Raw genomic sequence first — 20,149 nt, forward strand, 5'->3', positions numbered from 1 at the left:
TCGCAAAGAGTTGGACACGACTGAGCTACTGAATTGAACTTAACTGACTATGTACCAGGCTAAGTAATAGAGAAATAATTGCTTTCAAATGTTATATCTGGCCTTAAGATGTTTATTGAAAAGGATTTCTTGGTGACTTAAACAGTAAGGAATCTGCCTGCAATGTGGGAGACCTGGGTTTGATCCCTGGGTTAGGAAGACCCCTGGAGAAGGAAATGGCAACCCGCTCCAGTACTCTTGCCTGAAAAATTCCATGGACAGAGGAGCCTGACAGGCTACAGTCCATGGGGTTGCAAAGAGTCAGACACAACTGAGCGATTTCACTTTTCAACTTTTTTTTTTTAAAGGCATTTATAATATCATGGGAAACATTGGTTTAAATTAAATAACCAAACCTATAAGGATATTATATCTAAACAGTAATAAATGTAATAATGGAAAAATAAAGAAAGCTATGAGGAGGGAGAATCTCAAACAAGGGAGTAATTTCCTATTTAATAATAAAATGAGTTCATTTTATTGATTGAAAATTATGTAACAAGCACTCTGCTAAATATTTTAGGTAATAATCCATTTCCTCTATACAGCTTCCCTATGAGAAATCACCATATATTATTCTCACAGATGAGAAAACTGAGGCAGGGAGGTTGAGTAACCTGCTCAGTGTATTGGATTCCAGAATTCATGCTTCTAACTCTTAATTTAGTTAACAAATGATGGAGTCGGGATCTGATTATAAATCTTACTTTATTAAACATTTAATTTAATTTATTGAAGATAATAAGATAGGACATCATCTCATGGTGGATTATATCATTCAATGTCCAGCAACTGTTAAATACCTGGTCAATACCTGGTCAATAACATTATTGGAAGACAGAAAATTATAGCTTTATTCATTGCGTAGTTTTTGTCATCAACAAACTATAGTGAAAAAAGGATGGTATAATAGAAAAAAGCAATAAACTTGGAAGTCAAACATATTTGAAATAGTCTTCAAAGCCAGCCACTCACAAAACCATTCACACAAACTTGGGGTTCTCTCATAGTTCAGTTGGTAAAGAATCTGCCTGCAATGCAAGAGGCCCTGGTTCGATTCCTGAGTCCGGAAGATCCGCTGGAGAAGGGATCGGCTACCCACTCCAGTATTCTTGGGCTTCCCTTGTGGCTCAGTTGATAAAGAATCTGCCCACAATGCAGGAGACCTGGGTTTGATCCCTGCATTGGGAAGGTCCCTGGAGAAGGGAAAGGCTACCCACTCCAGTATTCTGGCCTGGAGAATTCCATGGATACAGTCCATGGGGTCACAGAGAATCTGACACAACTGAGCCACTTTTACTTTTCACTTTCTAAGTTATGAGATTTTATGTTAGTAATCTGTAGTCTCTGTATGGTCATTTCTAAAATGGGAATACTGAAATAATACTGAAATATATACTGAAATATAATATATAATATAATTAATATATATATTATATATAATAATATATAATATAATATAATATAATACTGAAATAATAGTATTGGTGATAACATTAAGTGAAACAACAGATATTAAGTTGGCCAGAAAGATTCGTTCGGGTTTTCTGCAAGATCAGATGGAAGAAGTTGAACAAACATTTTGGCCAACCCAATATTAAAACAGTGCCTGATCTTTGAAAATTATCATTATTTATTTTTCTCTCCTCCATGTGTACATGTGTGAGTGTGAAAGTCTAAACATTCTTCAAATATCCACTACTCTAAAGAAAGCATATATGAATAAAAATACTAGGCTTATTGCATTACTGTTTCCTGAAATACTCAACTATTTGTTTAAATACACCAGGATTGGTTTTCGTTTAAAAAAAAAAAAAAACTGCTAGTTAGAGCCAGTGATCTTTCAGATAGGTGGAAAGGAAAATGCATATTACAATAGTTATTGCTCCTTAAGAAAGTGTATCAGATATGCAGATAATACCACTCTAATGGCAGAAATTGAAGAGGAACTAAAGAGCCTCTTGCTGAGAGTGAAAAAGGAGAATAAAAAAGCTGGTTTGAAAGTCAACATTCAAAGAACTAAGATAATGGTATTCAGTCCTATCACTTTGTGGCAAATAGAAGTTGAAAAGAAGTGACAGGCTTTATATTTTTGGGATCCAAAACCACTGTGGATGGTGACTGCATCCTTGAAATTAAATGACATTTGCTCCTTGGAAGGAAAGCTATGACCAACCTAGATAGCATATTAAAAAGCAAAGAAGGTCCGTCTGAAGGTCCATCTTGTTAAAGCTGTGGCTTTTCCAGTTGTCATGTATGGGTGGGAGAGCTGGATCATAGAAAAAGGATTGATGCTTTTGAATTGTGATGCTGGAGGAGATTCTTGAGAGTTCCTTGGACAGCAAGGAGACCAAATCAGTCAATCCTAAAGGAAATCAGTCCTGGATGTTCATTGGAAGGACTCATACTAAAGCTGAAGCACCAAAAATTTGGCCTCCTGATGCAAAGAGCAAACTCATAGGAAAAGATCCTGCTGCTGGGAAAGATTGAAGGCAGAAGGAGAAGAGGGTGGCAGAGGATGAGATGATTAGATAGCACAACCAACTCAATGGACATGAGACAGTGGAGAAAAGGGAAGCCTGGTATGCTGTAGCCCATGGGGTCACAAAGAGTTGGACAAAACTTAGTGACTGAACAGCAAACAACAACAGGGAAATGTTCATTAAATATTCTCTATTTTCTCATGGAAGCATCAATCATCACATTGCTCAATTTTTTCAGTAACTGTAGGATCTGTCAGATTTAACTTTAAAAGGAGAACAATGATTTAAGAGACTGTTCTAACATTTTTCAAGAGAGACTTTATCATTAATAAAGTGATTCCCTAATTTTTAGGTAAAAATTCAAGGTCTTCTGTTCATTGGATTCTCCAGGCAAAAATACTGGAGTGGGTTGCCATCTCCTTCTCCAGGGGATATTCCCAACCCAGGGATTGAACCCGGGTCTCCCGCATTGCAGGCAGATTCTTTACCGTCTGAGTTACCAGGGAAACCCAGGGTCTACTGAAATACCTCACTACTTCAAAAAGCATTTCATGAGCACATACTTATTCTATGGCCAACACAGTGTTCAATAGAAACTAAAAAGACAGGTTATCAGATGCCAATTAGTCAGTTCATGAAAGTAGTGGGTGAAATCCTCTTATGTCTCAAACTTGTGTGCATGAGTACATAACTATGAGCACCATATTGCTAATGTCAGTTATAAACATCAATGACCGCATGGGTCACCTGAATTTCTGAACAGTACTGTTGACTTATAAATAATGTTTCCTCAGAGTCACTTGGTCCTTCCAAAAACTTTCTTATATTTGCAAAAAGGGAGGCACTTTGTTCACTTTCAAAATGGGCATTTTTTTAATGCTGCAGTCATTACTGGACTTTTATTTAGTGTCAAGCTTGTCTAGATTGTAAAGATAGAGACATGGACCCTGGGATCACAACATTTGAAATAATAAAAGGGCTAGTTTTACATAACTGAATATGTTTGTATTCTTAAAAACAATAGCTCTCTAGATATTTAAGTGGAATTCAACAAACTATAAATTGAATGTTAAAAGTTAAAAGAATAGCTATTTATTTGTATGTATGTTTTAACAAAATTTATAAGCAATCTGACTTTCAAAATAAAGCTATTTCAATAACAATATCTAGTAATGGAAAGATTGAAATAATTGTATGGGATAACACAGAATTAATGACTATAAAAATATTGAGCAAAAATAAGCTCTAAGGTGAAAAGGATGCTTTGAAATACAAATGAGAAAGAAAGGTGTCAGTTGGGGGAATAATAATATTTGTGTCATCCTTTTCCTTTGAAAGTAACATTGGACACTGATTTTGTTCAGACACTGCCTGGCCTGACATAATATTGAATGGGACTTATTGGTATATTTTGGCAGGTGCATAAAAGATGAATGTTTTTGTTTTGCGCAATTATCAGACTCACTTCAATTTACTCAGAATAAATGGATTATTTCCTCTATAGCATCAGCTCATTCCTTTTCTTTATTATAGCACTTAACACAATTTTTTGACTTGTATGTTTACAGTTTCAAGAAACTGTGCAACACTAGTGCTCCTTGAAGGTTCCTTGGTACGTGAAGCAGTTCTTGGCTCATTGTAGATACCGGCTAAACATTCATCAACTTGGATATATAAGAATTAATTGTGACAAAGGACAATTGTGGGTAAAATTTGAACCATGGTATAGACAGAAAATATCTGCCACATCCTGAAAAAATAGATTACTAGAGAGGAAAGAAAGCATGAAAACCCTAGGAGGTCAGAATGACGTTGATAAACTCTAGAGATGATATAATTCCTCCGGAGGCAAACCCTAAATCTTTGTTTGAACCATTCTTTGTTTCAGGAATTAATAAATAAAAATAAATTGTTTGGAAATGTTTGTTTTCTGTTGTGGCCTAAGGAGGAAACCGTCTAATTGAAAATGTCTGTCACAGGTGGAGAAAAATAAATGGGTGTCATTCATGGACATGAGGGTGCCATCACACATTGTCTCCCCGAGGTGACAGCAAGTCTTATCAGCAGTTGTGATCACATTCTTCTAAACCATGGGATCAAAGACCCTGCATGGTAAATGCTACAAAATTATAAAATACTATAACTTAGCTCACCATAGTCAACATGTGTTATTAACAATTTTGTATATATATGTACATATATGGCCATATCATACATTGATTTGTGGATATAGAGAAATATTCTAGAAATATAAAGAAATGTTAATAATGGTAAATTCGAGAAGCAAGGTTGGAAGATCAGAGTGGGGCAAAGAAAAGGAAATATTTTACTTTATATTCTTTTAGAGATTAAATGTTTTACTATGAGAATGTATAACTTTTAATGTAAAATTAATGTATATATACAGATATACACGTAAAAGTAAAATACCTACATATATAATGCCCAACCTTTTGCACACAATGCACTCCCATGTCACCTGTAAAACTATAAACTGAGTCTTTAGCTTTTCTGTCATTAGCTTATAGCTTTTAATCATGGATTTAAAATCGACACTTCTGCAATACAGTTAAACATTGGATCTGGTTCTCATAAATATAACTTTTATTTAATACATAAAGAAAAACACAATGCAAGTTTAGTTCAAAAGTACCTTTCTTCTGATCAGTTTCCAAAAAGCTTGTTTCACATCCTTGTTCCTCAAACTATAAATGATGGGGTTCAACATAGGGCTTACAAAAGTGTAGAAAATAGCAATGATTTTGGACTGCTCCACTGACTGGTCTGTGGGAGGTCTAACGTACATACAGAACAGGGTCCCATAAAACACAGTCACTGCCACCAGATGGGACCCACAGGTGGAAAAAGCTTTGTGCCTGCCTTTAGCAGAACGCATCCTCAAGATGGCAGTGAGAATAAAGATGTAGGAGATGAGGATTATGAGAAGAGAGTTGGAGAGGTTAAATCCTGCCACCACAAACATGGATGTCTCCTTAATATAAGTATCAGAGCAGGAGAGTCGAATGAGGGGTGGGTCAGCACAATAGAAGTGATTAATGACATTGGAGCCACAGAAAGTCAAGTGGTATGTCCACATGGTTTCCATCAGGCCACTAAGGAATCCGTAGGTATATGGACCAGCAATCAGGCAAATGCAGACCCCTTTAGACATCTTGCTGCTATAAATCAAAGGATTACAGATGGCCATGTACCTATCATAAGCCATCACAGCTAGCATGTAATATTCAGTAATCACCATGGCAATGAAAAAATAGCACTGGATTAAACAAGCAGTGTAGGAAATGGTTTTTTTCTCTGATAAGAAGTTCACCAACATCTTGGGAGTCACGTTAGTGGAATAGCACAAATCCAAGCAGGACAAACTAGCAAGAAAGAAGTACATAGGGGTGTGGAGACGCGGATCTATCCTGATCAATAGCAACATCCCAAGGTTCCCTCCCATGGTGATCAGATAGATCCCCAGGAACAGCACAAAGAGGATGGGCTGAAGATCTGGACGATCTGTTAATCCCAAGAGAACAAATTCAGTCACCAAGGTGGAATTTCTTCTGCCCATTTTCTTAGGTGCCAGCATTGTTCACTTAGATAAATTAAAATAAGAAGTGAATGAGAAGTCCATCATACATTTCTTCTCTCTCTTTCTTGTATTCCCTTTCTCTCTTTTTCTTCTACCCTCAGCTACCCTCATGCTTAGCTATTATCAGACATAGTCTAAGACTGTAGGAGGTAAGACTTTTAATAAGGTCATAACCCCTAATAACTAGGTATACAATGTGCAGATGATTCCCAAACAGAATGGCTCCAGTGTCTCCACCTTATTTTGGAATGAGGGAATTATGACCCAAAGTTTGTCTTAAAATGGCTTCAACCACCAACTGTTGCTTACAGATTGCTATAAAATTGTAGATTCATCATTGGCCCCAGGGATGATTCTGGACAAAATGGTGAACATGTTTGGAAACACTTTTGCAGTCTTTAATAGTATGTGCATATTTATTTGTTTATTAGTCATGCCACATGCAGGATCTTAGTTACCTGACCAGGTATCAGGGACCTGGCCTGTGCCCCCTGCAGTGGAAGCAGAGTCTTAACCACTGGAAGCTTGCCATTTACTTCTTAAGGGGATCTTCCTGACCCAGGGATTGAACCCGCATCTCCTGCATTGGCAGGTGGATTCTTTACCTCTGAGTATTAGAGCCCCACATTATAGGAATTTGAAGAAAAATTACTGAGGCCTATTTTACTGATCACTCATCTCCAACTCTTTGCTAACTCATGGACTATAGTCTGCCAGCCTCCTCTGTTCATGGAATTCTCCAGGCAAGCTTACTATTGTGAGTAGTCATTCTCCTCTCCAAGGGATCTTCCCAACCCAGGAATCAAACCTGATGCTTCCTCATTGCAGCCAGATTCTTTACAGTCTCAGTCACCGGGGAAATCCCACTTTACTATTATGTCCCCCCAGTACAGGAGGATGTAGCATTCTTATGTGAATAGACCAAAGACAAAGATTCAGAAATAACAAAGTCCTGCATGAATTAGAGGAAGAGTTTTTCATTCAGATGACTTTATGTGAATAAAGCAAGAGAGACTTGGATAGAGGACAGGTGAAGTGGCAAAATCTTAGATCAAAGTTTTGTTTGCTTATCCACTTATTTATTCATTTTTCATTTATCCAAGATAACATTTTTTTTTAATTAGTTGGAGGCTAATTACTTCACAACATTTCAGTGGGTTTTGCCATACATTGACATGAATCAGCCATGGATTTACACGTATTCCCCATCCCGATCCCCACTCCCACCTCCCTCTCCACCCGATTCCTCTGGGTCTTCCCAGTGCACCAGGCTGGAGCACTTGTCTCATGCATCCCACCTGGGCTGGTGATCTGTTTCACCATAGATAGTATACATGCTGTTCTTTTGAAATATCCCACCCTCACATTCTCCCACAAAGTTCAAAAGTCTGTTCTGTATTTCTGTGTCTCTTTTTCTGTTTTGCATATAGGGTTATCGTTACCACCTTTCTAAATTCCATATATATGTGTTAGTATGCTGTAATGTTCTTTATCTTTCTGGCTTACTTCACTCTGTATAAGGGGCTCCAGCTTCATCCATCTCATTAGGACTGGTTCAAATGAATTCTTTTTAATGGCTGAGTAATATTCCATGGTGTATATGTACCACAGCTTCCTTATCCATTCATCTGCTGATGGGCATCTAGGTTGCTTCCATGTCCTGGCTATTATAAACAGTGCTGCGATGAACATTGGGGTGCACGTGTCTCTTTCAGATCTGGTTTCCTCAGTGTGTATGCCCAGAAGTGGGATTGCTGGGTCATATGGCAGTTCTATTTCCAGTTTTTTAACTGGATAACATTTAAGGAGTTTATAGCATATAACAAAATTCGGTAACTTTGTGCTGCTAGTGGAACAGAAATTTGACTCTAACCTTCCTAGCATCATATAGTTCAATTAATTCAATTTAGGTCAATTTATATAATAAATAGTTCGATTGTCTTCTTTACAGACTTGCAATATCGAGAAGTTATGTAAAAAAAAAAAACTAATTAACAGAGATAGAATCATTCTAATGCAGAGTTTACATGATACTAATTATAATGAATGCTCAAACTACCGTACAATTGAACTCATCTCACACACTAGTAAAATAATGCTCAAAATTCTCCAAGCCAGGCTTCAGTAATACATGAACTGTGAACTTTCAGATGTTCAAGCTGGTTTTTGAAAAGGCAGAAGAACCAGAGATCAAATTGCCAATATCCGCTGGATCATCGAGAAAACAAGAAAGTTCCAGAAAAACATCTATTTGTGCTTTATTGACTATGCCAAAGCCTTTGACTGTGTGGATCACAATAAAGAACAGTACAGCATACTAACACATATATATGGAATTTAGAAAGATGGTAATGATAATCCTATATGCTAAACTGTAAAATTCTTAAAGAGATGGGAATACCAGACGACCTGACCTGCCTTTTGAGAAACCTACATGCAGGTCAGGAAGCAACGGTTAGAACTGAACATGGAACAACAGACTGGTTCCAAATAGGAAAAGGAGTACATCAAGGCTGTATATTGTCACCTGCTTATTTAACTTACAACAGAGTCCATCATGAGATACACTGGGCTGGAAGAAGCACAGGCTGGAATCAAGAGGAACTAAAGAGCCTCTTGATGAACGTGAAAGAGGAGAGCTCAACATTCAGAAAACTAAGATCATGGCATCTGGTCCCATCACTTCATGGCAAATAGATGGGGAAAGAGTGGAAACAGTTTCACACTTTATTTTTGGGGGCTCCAAAATCGCTGCAGATGGTGATTGCAGACATGAAATTAAAAGACGCTTACTCCTTAGAAGGAAAGTTATGACCAGCCTAGATAGCATATTAAAAAGCAGAGACATTATTTTGCCAACAAAGATTCGTCTAGTTAAGGCTATGGTTTTTCCAGTGGTCTTATATGGATGTGAGAGTTGGACTGTGAAGAAAACTGAGCGCCGAAAAATTTATGCTTTTGAACTGTGGTGTTGGAAAAGACTCTTGAGAGTCTGTTGGACCACAAGGAGATCCAACCAGTCCATCCTAAAGGAGATCAGTCCTGGGTGTTCATTGGAAGGACTGATGCTGAAGCTGAAACTCCAATATTTTGGCCACCTCATACAAAGAGTTGACTCATTGGAAAAGATTCTGATGCTAGGAGGGATTGGGGGCAGGAGGAGAAGGGGACGACAGAGGATGAAATGGCTGGATGGCATCACTGACTCGATGGACATAGATTTGAGTAAACTCTGGGAGTTGGTGATGGACAGGTAAGCCTGGTGTGCTGGGATTCATGGGGTCGCAAAGAGTCGGACACGACTGAGTGGCTGAAATGAACTGAACTGAACTGAAATATAATGAGAGGATTATACTTTCAGGAAAAGATTATCAGTTCAGACAATATAGATGATAATGAAAGAATGAAATGAGGACTTCTTTTTCCAGACTTCTCATTACAGATTCAATATATTTTCATTGTGGATTCTCAGTGTTGTCATGTGCTATTTTATAAGCTATATACTACATACGATAAGAAACAAAAACTCAAATGCCTGTGGGAGGCATTTAGATAATAAGGGTGAGTATGTGCCTGTGTGCTAAGTTGCTTTAGTCATATCTGACTCTTTGTGAGTCAGACTCCATGGACTACAGCCCAGCAGGCTCCTCTGTCATGGAATATTCCAGTCAAGAATACTGGAGTGTGTTGTCATGCCCTCCTCCAGTGTATCTTCCTGACCCAAGGATGGAACCCGTGTCTGTTAACTTCCCTGCATTGGCAGGTGGGTTCTTTACCACTAGTGCCATCTGGGAAGCCCGTCAGAGTGATTATAAGAATGAACTTAAGTGAACTAGGTGGTGGTTCCCAAGATAAATGGTCAGCAGCCACTCACGATAGTCTAATTTTAACTGGTCATTCTAAGTTGTGTGTCCTAAGATCTTGTGTGTGTGTGTGTGTGTGTGTGTGTGTGTGTAAATCGCTCAATTGTGTCACTCTTTGCAACCCTAAGGACTGTTGCCCACCATCCTCCTGCCTTGGAATGCTCCAGGCAAGTGGAGTGGGTTGCCATTACCTTCTCCAGGGGATGTTTCTGACTCAGATATTGAACATGAGTTTTCCACATTGCAGACAGATTATCTATCATCTGACCCCTGTGAGATCTTAGGTGGAGTGAATCACTCAGTCATGTCCAACTCTTTGTGACCCCATGGACTGTAGCCTACCATGAGCCTCTGTCCATGGGATTTTCCAGGCAAGAGTACTGGAGTGGATTGCCATTTCCTTTTCCAGAGGATCTTCCCAACCCAGGGATTGAACCCAGGTCTCCTGCATTGTAGGCAGACACTTTACCATCTGAGCAACCAGGGAAGTATTAAAATCTAAGACCTGAAGAGCTTCCAAATTTAAAGAGCTATCAGAATTTATTGTTTTTTATGTAAAACTTACAAAATACAGTATTGGCAAATAATATGAATTTTAAACCTATTCTTAACCAGAGCACAACAAAAGAAATCTGTGTGCTTGATCTATTGAAATGCAGATAACAATATATTGACTATATTTACAGTATCCAAGTTGTTCCTAGAGGTTGAATGAAGTACCCTCAGAAGTTAGCTACTTTAATTTTGTGATACTTCCAAGATGGCATATGAGTTAGTCATTATAATCAGGTAATCTTTGTATACAAACAACAGTCAACCCTACATGTATGTGAGTCACTTTGCCTGGGAAATAAAGATAAATGGTAACAGTGCTTGCCTTAAAAGATCTGTTTGGTGTCTTCATGGTAAAGGAGATAAATGAAGAGAAAATTAACATTAGAAGTGATTAGTTCAATTATAAAGATTTGGATGGAGTAATTAATTGTGTTCTAGAATCAGTATATGGATCAAAGAATAATAACATTTAACAAGAGCTTGAAGGAAAACTAAGAATTTTCTACAAGGACAAGGATAAAGTGTACTTTCAGATAGAGTGAACATGCAGAGAGACAAAAGGCTTTCAAGAGAAATCAAATAAACCAATAGGTATATCTTCAAGGATGAATTTTCTACAAGGATGAATTTTTTGCAGTATAAAAAAAATTTTTTTAAAGGGAAAACAGTTAAATAAACTGAAAGTCCCCATAACAAGCTAAGAAGTGTAGATACCCTTGAAAGCTACAAGGTTGCATATCTCTGAATTTTTCTGGAAAGTGTGTGTTACACCCAAATTATGGAGATAGATTAGATCCCATGCTTTCTGTTAATTTGTCAAGTAAATAATTTTCAGGGCTTAGATTTATGCCTTCGGTCTTTGGGAGGAAAATACAATAATTAGAGAATCAGAATTTATGTAAATAATAAGAGTACTCTTACCAGAGCACTTGGGTTTCTCTGGCTTATTGGTACAGAATTCGCTTGCAATGTAGGTAGGCCTGGGTTCAGTCCCTGGGTGGGGAAGATCTCCTGGAGTATAAAATGGAAACCCATTCCAGTATTCTTGCCTGGAAATCCCATAGACGACGCAATCTTTGGGGCACAAAGAGTCAGGCATGACTGAGCAACTAATTCTTTCACTCACCAGAATGACGAGTCCATTTGGAAAAAAAAATATTAGTTTAGAATATACAAAGCTTCCATTTCAATGGCATAAAGATACTTATTTAATCTTAAAATCTCTACATTTATGCCCTAAATAACAGCACCTGTTTGGTCACTGTATTACCTTTAACAACTAATAAAGACAAAAATACAACAAAGTTTCTTGTAGACAAAGCTGTAGTTTTTCCAGTAATCATGCGTGCATATAAGAGTTGGATCATAAAGAAGGCTAAGTGCTGAAGAATTGACACTTTTGAGCTACTGTGCTGGAAACTCTTGAGAGTCCCTTGGACAGCAAGGTGATCAAATCAGTCCATCCTAAAGGAAATCAATCCTGAATATCCATTGGAAAGACTGATGCTGAAGCTGGGAAGCTCCAGTATTTTGGCCACCTGATGCAAAGAGCTGACTCAATGGAAAGGATCCATATGCTGGGGAAAATTGAAGGCAGAGGAGAAGGGAGCCACAGAGGATGAGATGGCTAAATGGCATCACTGACTCAATAGACATGAGTTTGATCAAACTCGGAGCTAGTGATGGACAGAGAAGACTGGCATGCTACACTTCATGGGGCTGCAAAGAGTCGTACATGACTTAGCAAAAAAAAAAAAAAACAAAAATAGATATAATAAAAAATAAAAGAGAGAATTTAATTTGATTATTCTTTCCTTTAAATAGGTATTCTTTCCTTTAAATAGGTTCAATGAGCACACTCCACAATTTAGGGGAAACAAAAAAAAAAAGGACTATATTTTGATAGTAGTACTTCCTCCCACGCACATGGCTGGTTCAATTTTACAAAGCAATTATGCTTTTCTATTTTATTTACCTTTAGAAAAATTCTGCAACTGGATTGTTTGTTGTTTGCTATAACCTGAGTTTTTTATATTACTATTTTCAAAACTATTCATCAGGGCTTCCCTGGTGGCCCAGTGGTGAAGAATCTGCCTGTCAACACAGCAGAGATGGGTTTGATCCAGGGTAGGAATATCCCACATGCTGCGGGACAGCTAAGCCTGTGCACTACAACTACTGTGAAAGCAAATATTTTAAGTACTTTCAAATATTTATAATTTTCACACATTTTAAGTTGTGTTGAAATTAGTAATATTATGCTCTTTTAAAAATCATATCCGCCTGAGTTTCTCCTCCTCTCTCTTTTTTCACCTCTATTTTGCCATCCATGACACTATTATCAAGAGTGCTCTAATTACAGTTTTTGTCTAACTCATACTTTAACGGCCTGTGGTAACTGGAAAACATAATTCTCAACATCTCAGTTAAAAATTCTTTGAAAACTTAAATGTGCATCTTACAAATATAAATGGCATTAAATATTTTTGATAAATTCAATCGTTGCTTTAAAGTCTTTCTTTTTCCACTGAAAATATCTGAACTTTTAATAGAAATTCAATTGAAGATTAGTTCTGTTTCCATAAGCAAATGGCTATAGAGCCTGAGATAGGTCAAAGACTCATGTCCAATGGCTATGAGAATGACCTTGATAGCTTTCCATTTAATTTTTACTGCACCCAGTATTTCCTATGGTTAGAAATACTGTTTCTTTGGTACTTATCAAAGTGGTAACTAAATTTATCCTCCACAACTCTTTCATTTTTAACTCCTTTTCTGATATGGAATGCTAAATAATTTGTATTAAATTATTGTATCAGCTATACCTCAATACAAAATAAAAAGTTAAAAGTTTGGGGAAAAATTATTGGAGACATTGCTGAACTAGTTTTAAAATAACCATGAATATTTTGCTCTCTGTTGGAGAAATATCACACAAAAACATTAAGTAAACTTCAGTAAGGCGAGGAACTAGACATCCTTCTAAAAACGGTTTTCTTGTGGGAAATTGATTTTTTTTTTTTTAATATCCAGTTTGAAATTCTGGGTCATTAGTAGTCAAGGTAGGTAGTAACCAGTTTTTTAAAGTCTAGGTTACTTTTCTTTTCTCAAAAAATATAACTGAAATAAACTCCACATTATGTTTCACTGGCTAAATAATGTCAAACTGCTTTCCTCTGGTTTGGAACAAACCAGAATAAGCTAGGTAACACAGAAAATATAGATTTGTTTATCCTAATGAATTCAATTCACAAGGATGTTGATATTCATATATGTTTATACTTTGCTATGCACAGGTGTGAGAAAAAAAAGCTTTACATGCAATTTAGTAGGAACTATTGATCCAAAAACCAGAGGTGCCATTTATGATAAATTGAGAAACATAGTAAATATTCAGTAGAATCTTGGATTTCCAAGAATTTCCTCTTCTCCCTCACCAAGGAAAACAAACCACAACAAGAAAAATATCAATCAGTGAAAGTAAAAAGCTCACCTCTTAAAGTGACACTGTTACCTGGAATACATTGAAATGTTTATAGAAGAAAAGTTTTCCCTCTTCCGGGTCCATTTAAAATAGTGTAGCAGACTAATCTTGAACTATTGTCACATTTACTACAAATTTTAAGTACCCACATCTACAATTTTGTGGTCCTTTAAGATGAAATGGTAGGAGAATAGGGTATACTGAAGCCAAGAAAAGGACAACAGAAAGTGGAAATGTGTTAGTGAAATTCAGTTCCAGTCTAGAAACTATCTCAACTGGCCATAAAGACATAGATAAGTCTCTAAGAATAGCTTGGCAAGTAATGATATTTTAAGATAGTAAATGAAGAAGACAGATAAGTCATGTAGATGATGGACTCATGCATCTCAAGTGAATATAAATTTCCCAAGGGGAGCCGCCCTTGTCTGCTGTGCCATAATAAACCCCAGCTCTTCTCCCTCCTATGTCTTTCCAGTCTAATATCTCACAAATGTAAGGACAAGGTACATTACAGTATACACAGTGGTTTCGTACTACCCAATGTTATATCAATAAACCTGTCTTGAGTTTTCATTTATAAAATAATCTGTTTATCTTGCTATAGATTACTTTCTCCCATGGACTTCAGAGTCTTCACCTATTCAATATCAGAATTTATTTACATATATTTTTAATCAGTTTTATTTTTTGCTAGAATGAGTATAATTCCTGTCTCTCTTTTAAACTATATCATACAGTTTTTTTTTTTTTTGGGAGGTGGGATATTCTTTCAATAGATATTACTCTAAAAAGGTTTATATGATTGTCAAGTGCTCACTGTAATATGGTTATTGATGTGTGTTAAATCACTGAATGAATGAAAATAATGTTATTTGTAGAATAATGAGCATAAACACAGACCAATCTAAATAAAAAAATTTATGCCCAGTGACTCATTTTAACTAGCTAAGAAATTAAGATAACTTTCAAAACTGTTTTTGTTGTCATCTGACTCCTACTGGGTGAAGATTCAAAACTGAAACAGTGAGAGAAAGTGCAGGTACAGAAGTCAGAATTTTTATTCCTACCTGACCCAAGGAAAGATTCTCTCAGAGATATTAGTAGCCCAAGTGATGAGTTTGCTAAGAATGATTTATATCCTCCTTATAATTTGGAGCTTTTATTCCTAAAGCATTTTCCAGCACATTTGGAAAAAAAAAATAATTGCAATGTTATTGCAAGAGAAATCTCCTGAGAAGTAGTAATTTATATGGATTTATACTCATTAGAGTCTTGGGATTTTCACAATTATATTTCATCAATTTGAGTTATTTTGAACTGATGGCTTTGGATTGTCAAGAGATTTTTGCATTATGGATCACCACTTTTTTCAACTGGGTCAACAGAACAATTAATAAAAGTATGAAATGATTGCATAATTCATACACTGTGATGTTTCTGTATTACTGTTTCAATCTGAATGGTGTTTTTGTAAGTGCCTTCCCCTAAATTACTATTGAGTGAATGCTTGTTAAAAAGATTTTAATATCCATAATAAAGTGATTAAATTATAAGACACAGGAAGAAAAATCACCTGGACAAGATATCATAATGAGTTGTCATAAAGTCAGTGTGAAATGTGAGGCCCAGGTGTTGGAAAGTAATATTTTATAGAAACCTGGTGAGCATGTAATTTAGCAATGCTATTTATTTGACCACAAATGAAAATATACAGGATAAATGTGAAAATAGCATGACTGCATTTTCTTCTCATTTACCAAGTATTCAATTATTATCTTATTCAAGAGATACAAAGATAAAAATGGTATAAACCATGTGCTTAAGTAGTTCTTAGTCTAACTGGAAAATCTGGAGACAAGTAAGTCTTTCTGTAGAACATATCATCTGAAGGATATATTGAAATCAAAGCTCTTACTATGATTTATATTATACATACATACATACATATACATACATACATACATATATATATATATATATAAAGACATATACAATGGAATATTATTCAGTCAAAATAACAAAATAAAAGAGGGTAACCACCATTTGCTACAACATAAGTGAGCATTGAGGATATTACATTAAGGGTGACAAGTCAGACAAACAGGAAGAAAAGTATTAAATACAGTGTGATCTTTTTGTGGAATCTACATCAGACTCTCAGAAGTATAGAATGGAGCTATGATTATCAGGACCTGGAGGTTAGGGAAATGGGAAGAAGTTGGCCAAAGGAACCAACTTCCAGTTATAAGACAAATTCTGGGAATCTAATATACAGCATAGCGACAACACTTAACTATATGATGTATATGCGCAAGTGCTAAGAGAGTAGATGTTAAAGGTTTTCACTGCCAATAATAACAACAAAAATTTGTACTTGTATGAGATGATAGATGTGACAACTAATATTATTATGATAATCATTTTGTAATACATGCATATATCAAAGCATCACATCTTAAGCTTATACAATATTTTATGTCAAATGCATATCAATAAAGCAGATAAACATAGTCCAAATAAATTTTCAAAGTTAAAATCATAAGATATATCATCTCTGACAACAGAAATAAATAAAAAAACATGTGATAAAGAAATATCTCTTTAAATCCCAAATATATGTTAATTAAGCACTGTTTTCTAAATAGCACACAAGTTAACAAAGGCACAGAAAAATAAGAAAATATTGCAAAATCAGGGATAAAATATATCAAAGTGAATGACTTTCAGCTCAAGCAATACATATGTGAAATCTACAAAGATTTTATATAAGAAAAGAAGATTCAAATCAATATTTCAAATTATCATTAAAAAAATCTAGAAAAAAAATAAAAGGTAACCCTAAGTAATCTAAATTTTTCAGAGTCAATGATACAAAAAGCATTTTTTCTTTCCATAGACCTGAGTAAGTGGATTCACACTTGCAGATCTGAGGTAGAAAGTAGGTCCCTACAGATCAGAGGCCTCAAACCAGATCCACAAACAGCTGTCTGGGGAAAGAAGGATGATTATATTATTTCTTCTCATTCCAGACTGACCATCAAACAAGTGCATTCATAAGAACCAGAAAAACATTATCATGACCCATAGTTCACAGTTTTACTTAGTAAATTAGGGGAAGGGTACAGAAGGTGGGTCTTCTTAAAGATTCTTAGTCCCTCAAAATAGATGGTAATAAAAAGAGAATAAATTCAAAGAACTGAGCTCAGAGCATGTGTATCCTGTTTATTATTGTAAGCAGTAAGAGCATACCAGTGCTCCAGGGAATACCTAGTAGGAATTTTCACTTAGACAGAGGCTCCTCAAAATGTAATGACTTAAAAGAACCTGTAATTTGGTTCTAAAAGCAGTTTTGAAATAGTGGATCTGAGGTGCAGAATTTTAGGCTTCATTTCTAACAATATCCTAGGAAATGTTATTACTGCCAACCCAGGAAAACATATTAAAGGGCAGCAGTCTAGACTAAGGACAGCTTATTTATTCTCAGTCCCAAGAACAATTGAAACACAGACACAAAGAATATGAAAACTGATCTTATAAATGTAAAGATATTTGAACCAAAGATTAAGAGTTATAGTTTATTGGAAATTAGGCATTGCCACCTTAGTGACCATATTTCTTTGGAGGACTCTCTTCAATGCTTGTTTTACATCGTTGTTCCGCAGGCTGTAGATCAATGGATTAAGTACTGGAATTACAAAGGTGTAGAAAACAGCTATTATCTTGGATCCCTCAGCATTCTTACCTGTTGGTGATCTTAAATATGTGCAGAAGATTGCCCCATAATATACAGTTTCAACCGTAATATGGGAGCCACAGCTGAAGAATGCCTTGTGCCTTCCTTCTGCAGATGTGATCCTGAGGATGGCAGCGAGAATGGAGGCATAAGACACAGGATGATGATGAAGGAGTTGCAGTGGTTGAAGCTTGCTGAAATGAGCAAAGCAAGCTCTTTGACGTGAGTTTGAGAGCAAGCAAGCATAATGAGTGGCGGGTCAGCACAGTAGAAATGGTTGATGATGTTGGATCTACAGAAGGTCAAGTGGAAGGTCATAATGGCCTGGAAGAGTCCATCTGAGATGCCATAGACATAAGGGAATGTGGCCAAGCTTATGCAGACACACCTGGACATCTTCACACTGTGAAAGGGTTCATATGGGTGCAGAGGGTTCATATGGCCACAGAGTGGTCATAGGCCATTGCTGCCAACATGTAAAACTTCTCAGTGAGGAGAAGTGCTATGAAAAGGTAACATTATGCAAAGCAGTCTGCAAAGCTGATGGTCTTCTTCTGTTATACCAGATTAGTCAGCATCTGTGAGGCTGCAGTAGAGGTATAGCACAAGTCTACCAGGAAAAAATGAGTGAGGAAGGAGGACATGGGTGTGTGAAGTCCAAAGTCCAGTCTGATTAACATCATCGTGCCCAGGTTGCCTAGGAGGGTGACAAGGTAAATAACCAGAAATAGCACAAAGAGGAGAGCCTGGAGCTCTGAGCGATCCGTGAGCCCCAGGAGAATGAATTCTCTTAGTGCAGTGTCATTGGTGAGGGGCATTTTCTGAACTTGAAACAAATGCAGTCAAAGGAAATATGAAGGTGCACATTTTTTTACAATTAAAATGATTTTTATATACCTCCAGATGTTATTCAAAATGAATACTGTCATACACTGCTGCTTTACTTCTATTAAGCCATTGTTTCAGCTTCTTTACTACTGAACGATTATTTTATTTCCATCTCTTACCTATTCTTGTATCTATGGCTGGGTCTTTAGATAACTATGCTTCTAATCATAGCTATGCTCAGAGTCACAAATGAGCTGCGTATTTCCTATCTCTTGCACTAGTTTTTCTTCTGCAACTCTACTTATCTTATAAAGCCAACTTTAAGTCTAATCCCTTGTGAAGCATTTCTCACTCTTCTCTCAATTATACCTGAGATTGAATTAACCCCCTTTTATGTTTTATGCTTCCCAGACACCTTATATACTCTAATTTATTCCTTAGCACATTACATCACCAGAGGAGATCCACTTTCTACTCATGTATTAGTTCTCCAGGGGTAGAGTAAATTTTACTTCATTACTATACTGTGATTTCTAACCACATATTTATATACTAAATATGTAACTTTGTACAATTTACATTTTAAAAAGAAACGAAAAAATAATGTGAGCATGAAATACCATACTTCTTGCCATCTGTCACTTCTGAAACCCCACAAAACTTTTCACAATGTAATACCTCCATAGGATAATTAAGAGCTTTGAACTTGTATCAGAGCAATTGCTTGAGAAGCTTATTAATAAAGATAATCTACAGAAAGTCTGTATCAGAAAGTCTCACGTGGGATACTGGAACCTCACCTCTAACAACTACTGTGGTGATTCTAACATAGATGATCCCAGAATCACAGTGTAAAAAGGCACAGTCACAGTGCTTCCATAAACGTGATGGTGGTGGTTGAGTTGCTAAGTTGTGTACGACTCTCGCAACGCCATGGACTGTAGCCTATGTGGCTCCTCTGTCCTTGGGATTTCCCAGGCAAGAATACTAGAGTGAGTTGTCATTCCCTTCTCCAGGGGATCTTCCCAAACAAGGGATTGAACCTGGGTCTCCTGCATTGCAGATTCTTGTCCATAGACATATGACAAATAAATGAACAAAGAATTGTCAGATCAAATGAATTCTCACACTGTTTTGAGGATGGTCTACCACAATGATAGAATGGTTCATAAAGAAAAATAATAAGTTTCACATAGTTCATATTTAAGTTGCTAAACACAACTCCACCTGTATAGACATATTATCAATGCAATATCTATAGAATTTTTAGCTTGTCTTCACTTCTAAACTAGTGCTGAGTCTCCTATTCCTTACACTCCAAATGTTTTCATACCTTTCCCTTTCTCTCATATATCATATTTTTAAAACTTGCTCAAATCTTTGTCTCATTTCAAAGTGAGTCAGAAAAGTACTTTAGTTATGTTTTAGAAATACAGTAAATATGCCTTTTTCACCTATAGCTCCCTACCTTAGTATTTTAAGTACTTAATAGACATTTGTTGATTGTGCTAATAGTAGTTCTTGATAAAAGATAATGATTCTTATCCATGACGTACTTCATTCCCT

At 36.4% G+C, this 20,149-nt stretch overlaps 1 protein-coding gene and 1 pseudogene across 1 annotated transcript; both read right to left on the reverse strand.

Annotated features, from left to right (window-relative positions):
* Window positions 1-5,160: 5,160 nt before the first annotated feature.
* On the reverse strand, window positions 5,161-6,117 carry LOC122432580 (olfactory receptor 1030). The gene has a single exon (XM_043454600.1). The coding sequence runs from the start codon at window positions 6,115-6,117 to the stop codon at window positions 5,161-5,163; it is 957 nt and encodes a 318-aa protein (XP_043310535.1).
* Window positions 6,118-17,597: 11,480 nt separating this feature from the next.
* LOC122432259 lies at window positions 17,598-18,573 on the reverse strand (annotated as a pseudogene).
* Between the last annotated feature and the right edge of the window lie 1,576 nt (window positions 18,574-20,149).

The sequence above is a fragment of the Cervus canadensis genome, chromosome 31 (assembly GCF_019320065.1).
Source record: "Cervus canadensis isolate Bull #8, Minnesota chromosome 31, ASM1932006v1, whole genome shotgun sequence".
NCBI lineage: Eukaryota > Metazoa > Chordata > Mammalia > Artiodactyla > Cervidae > Cervus > Cervus canadensis.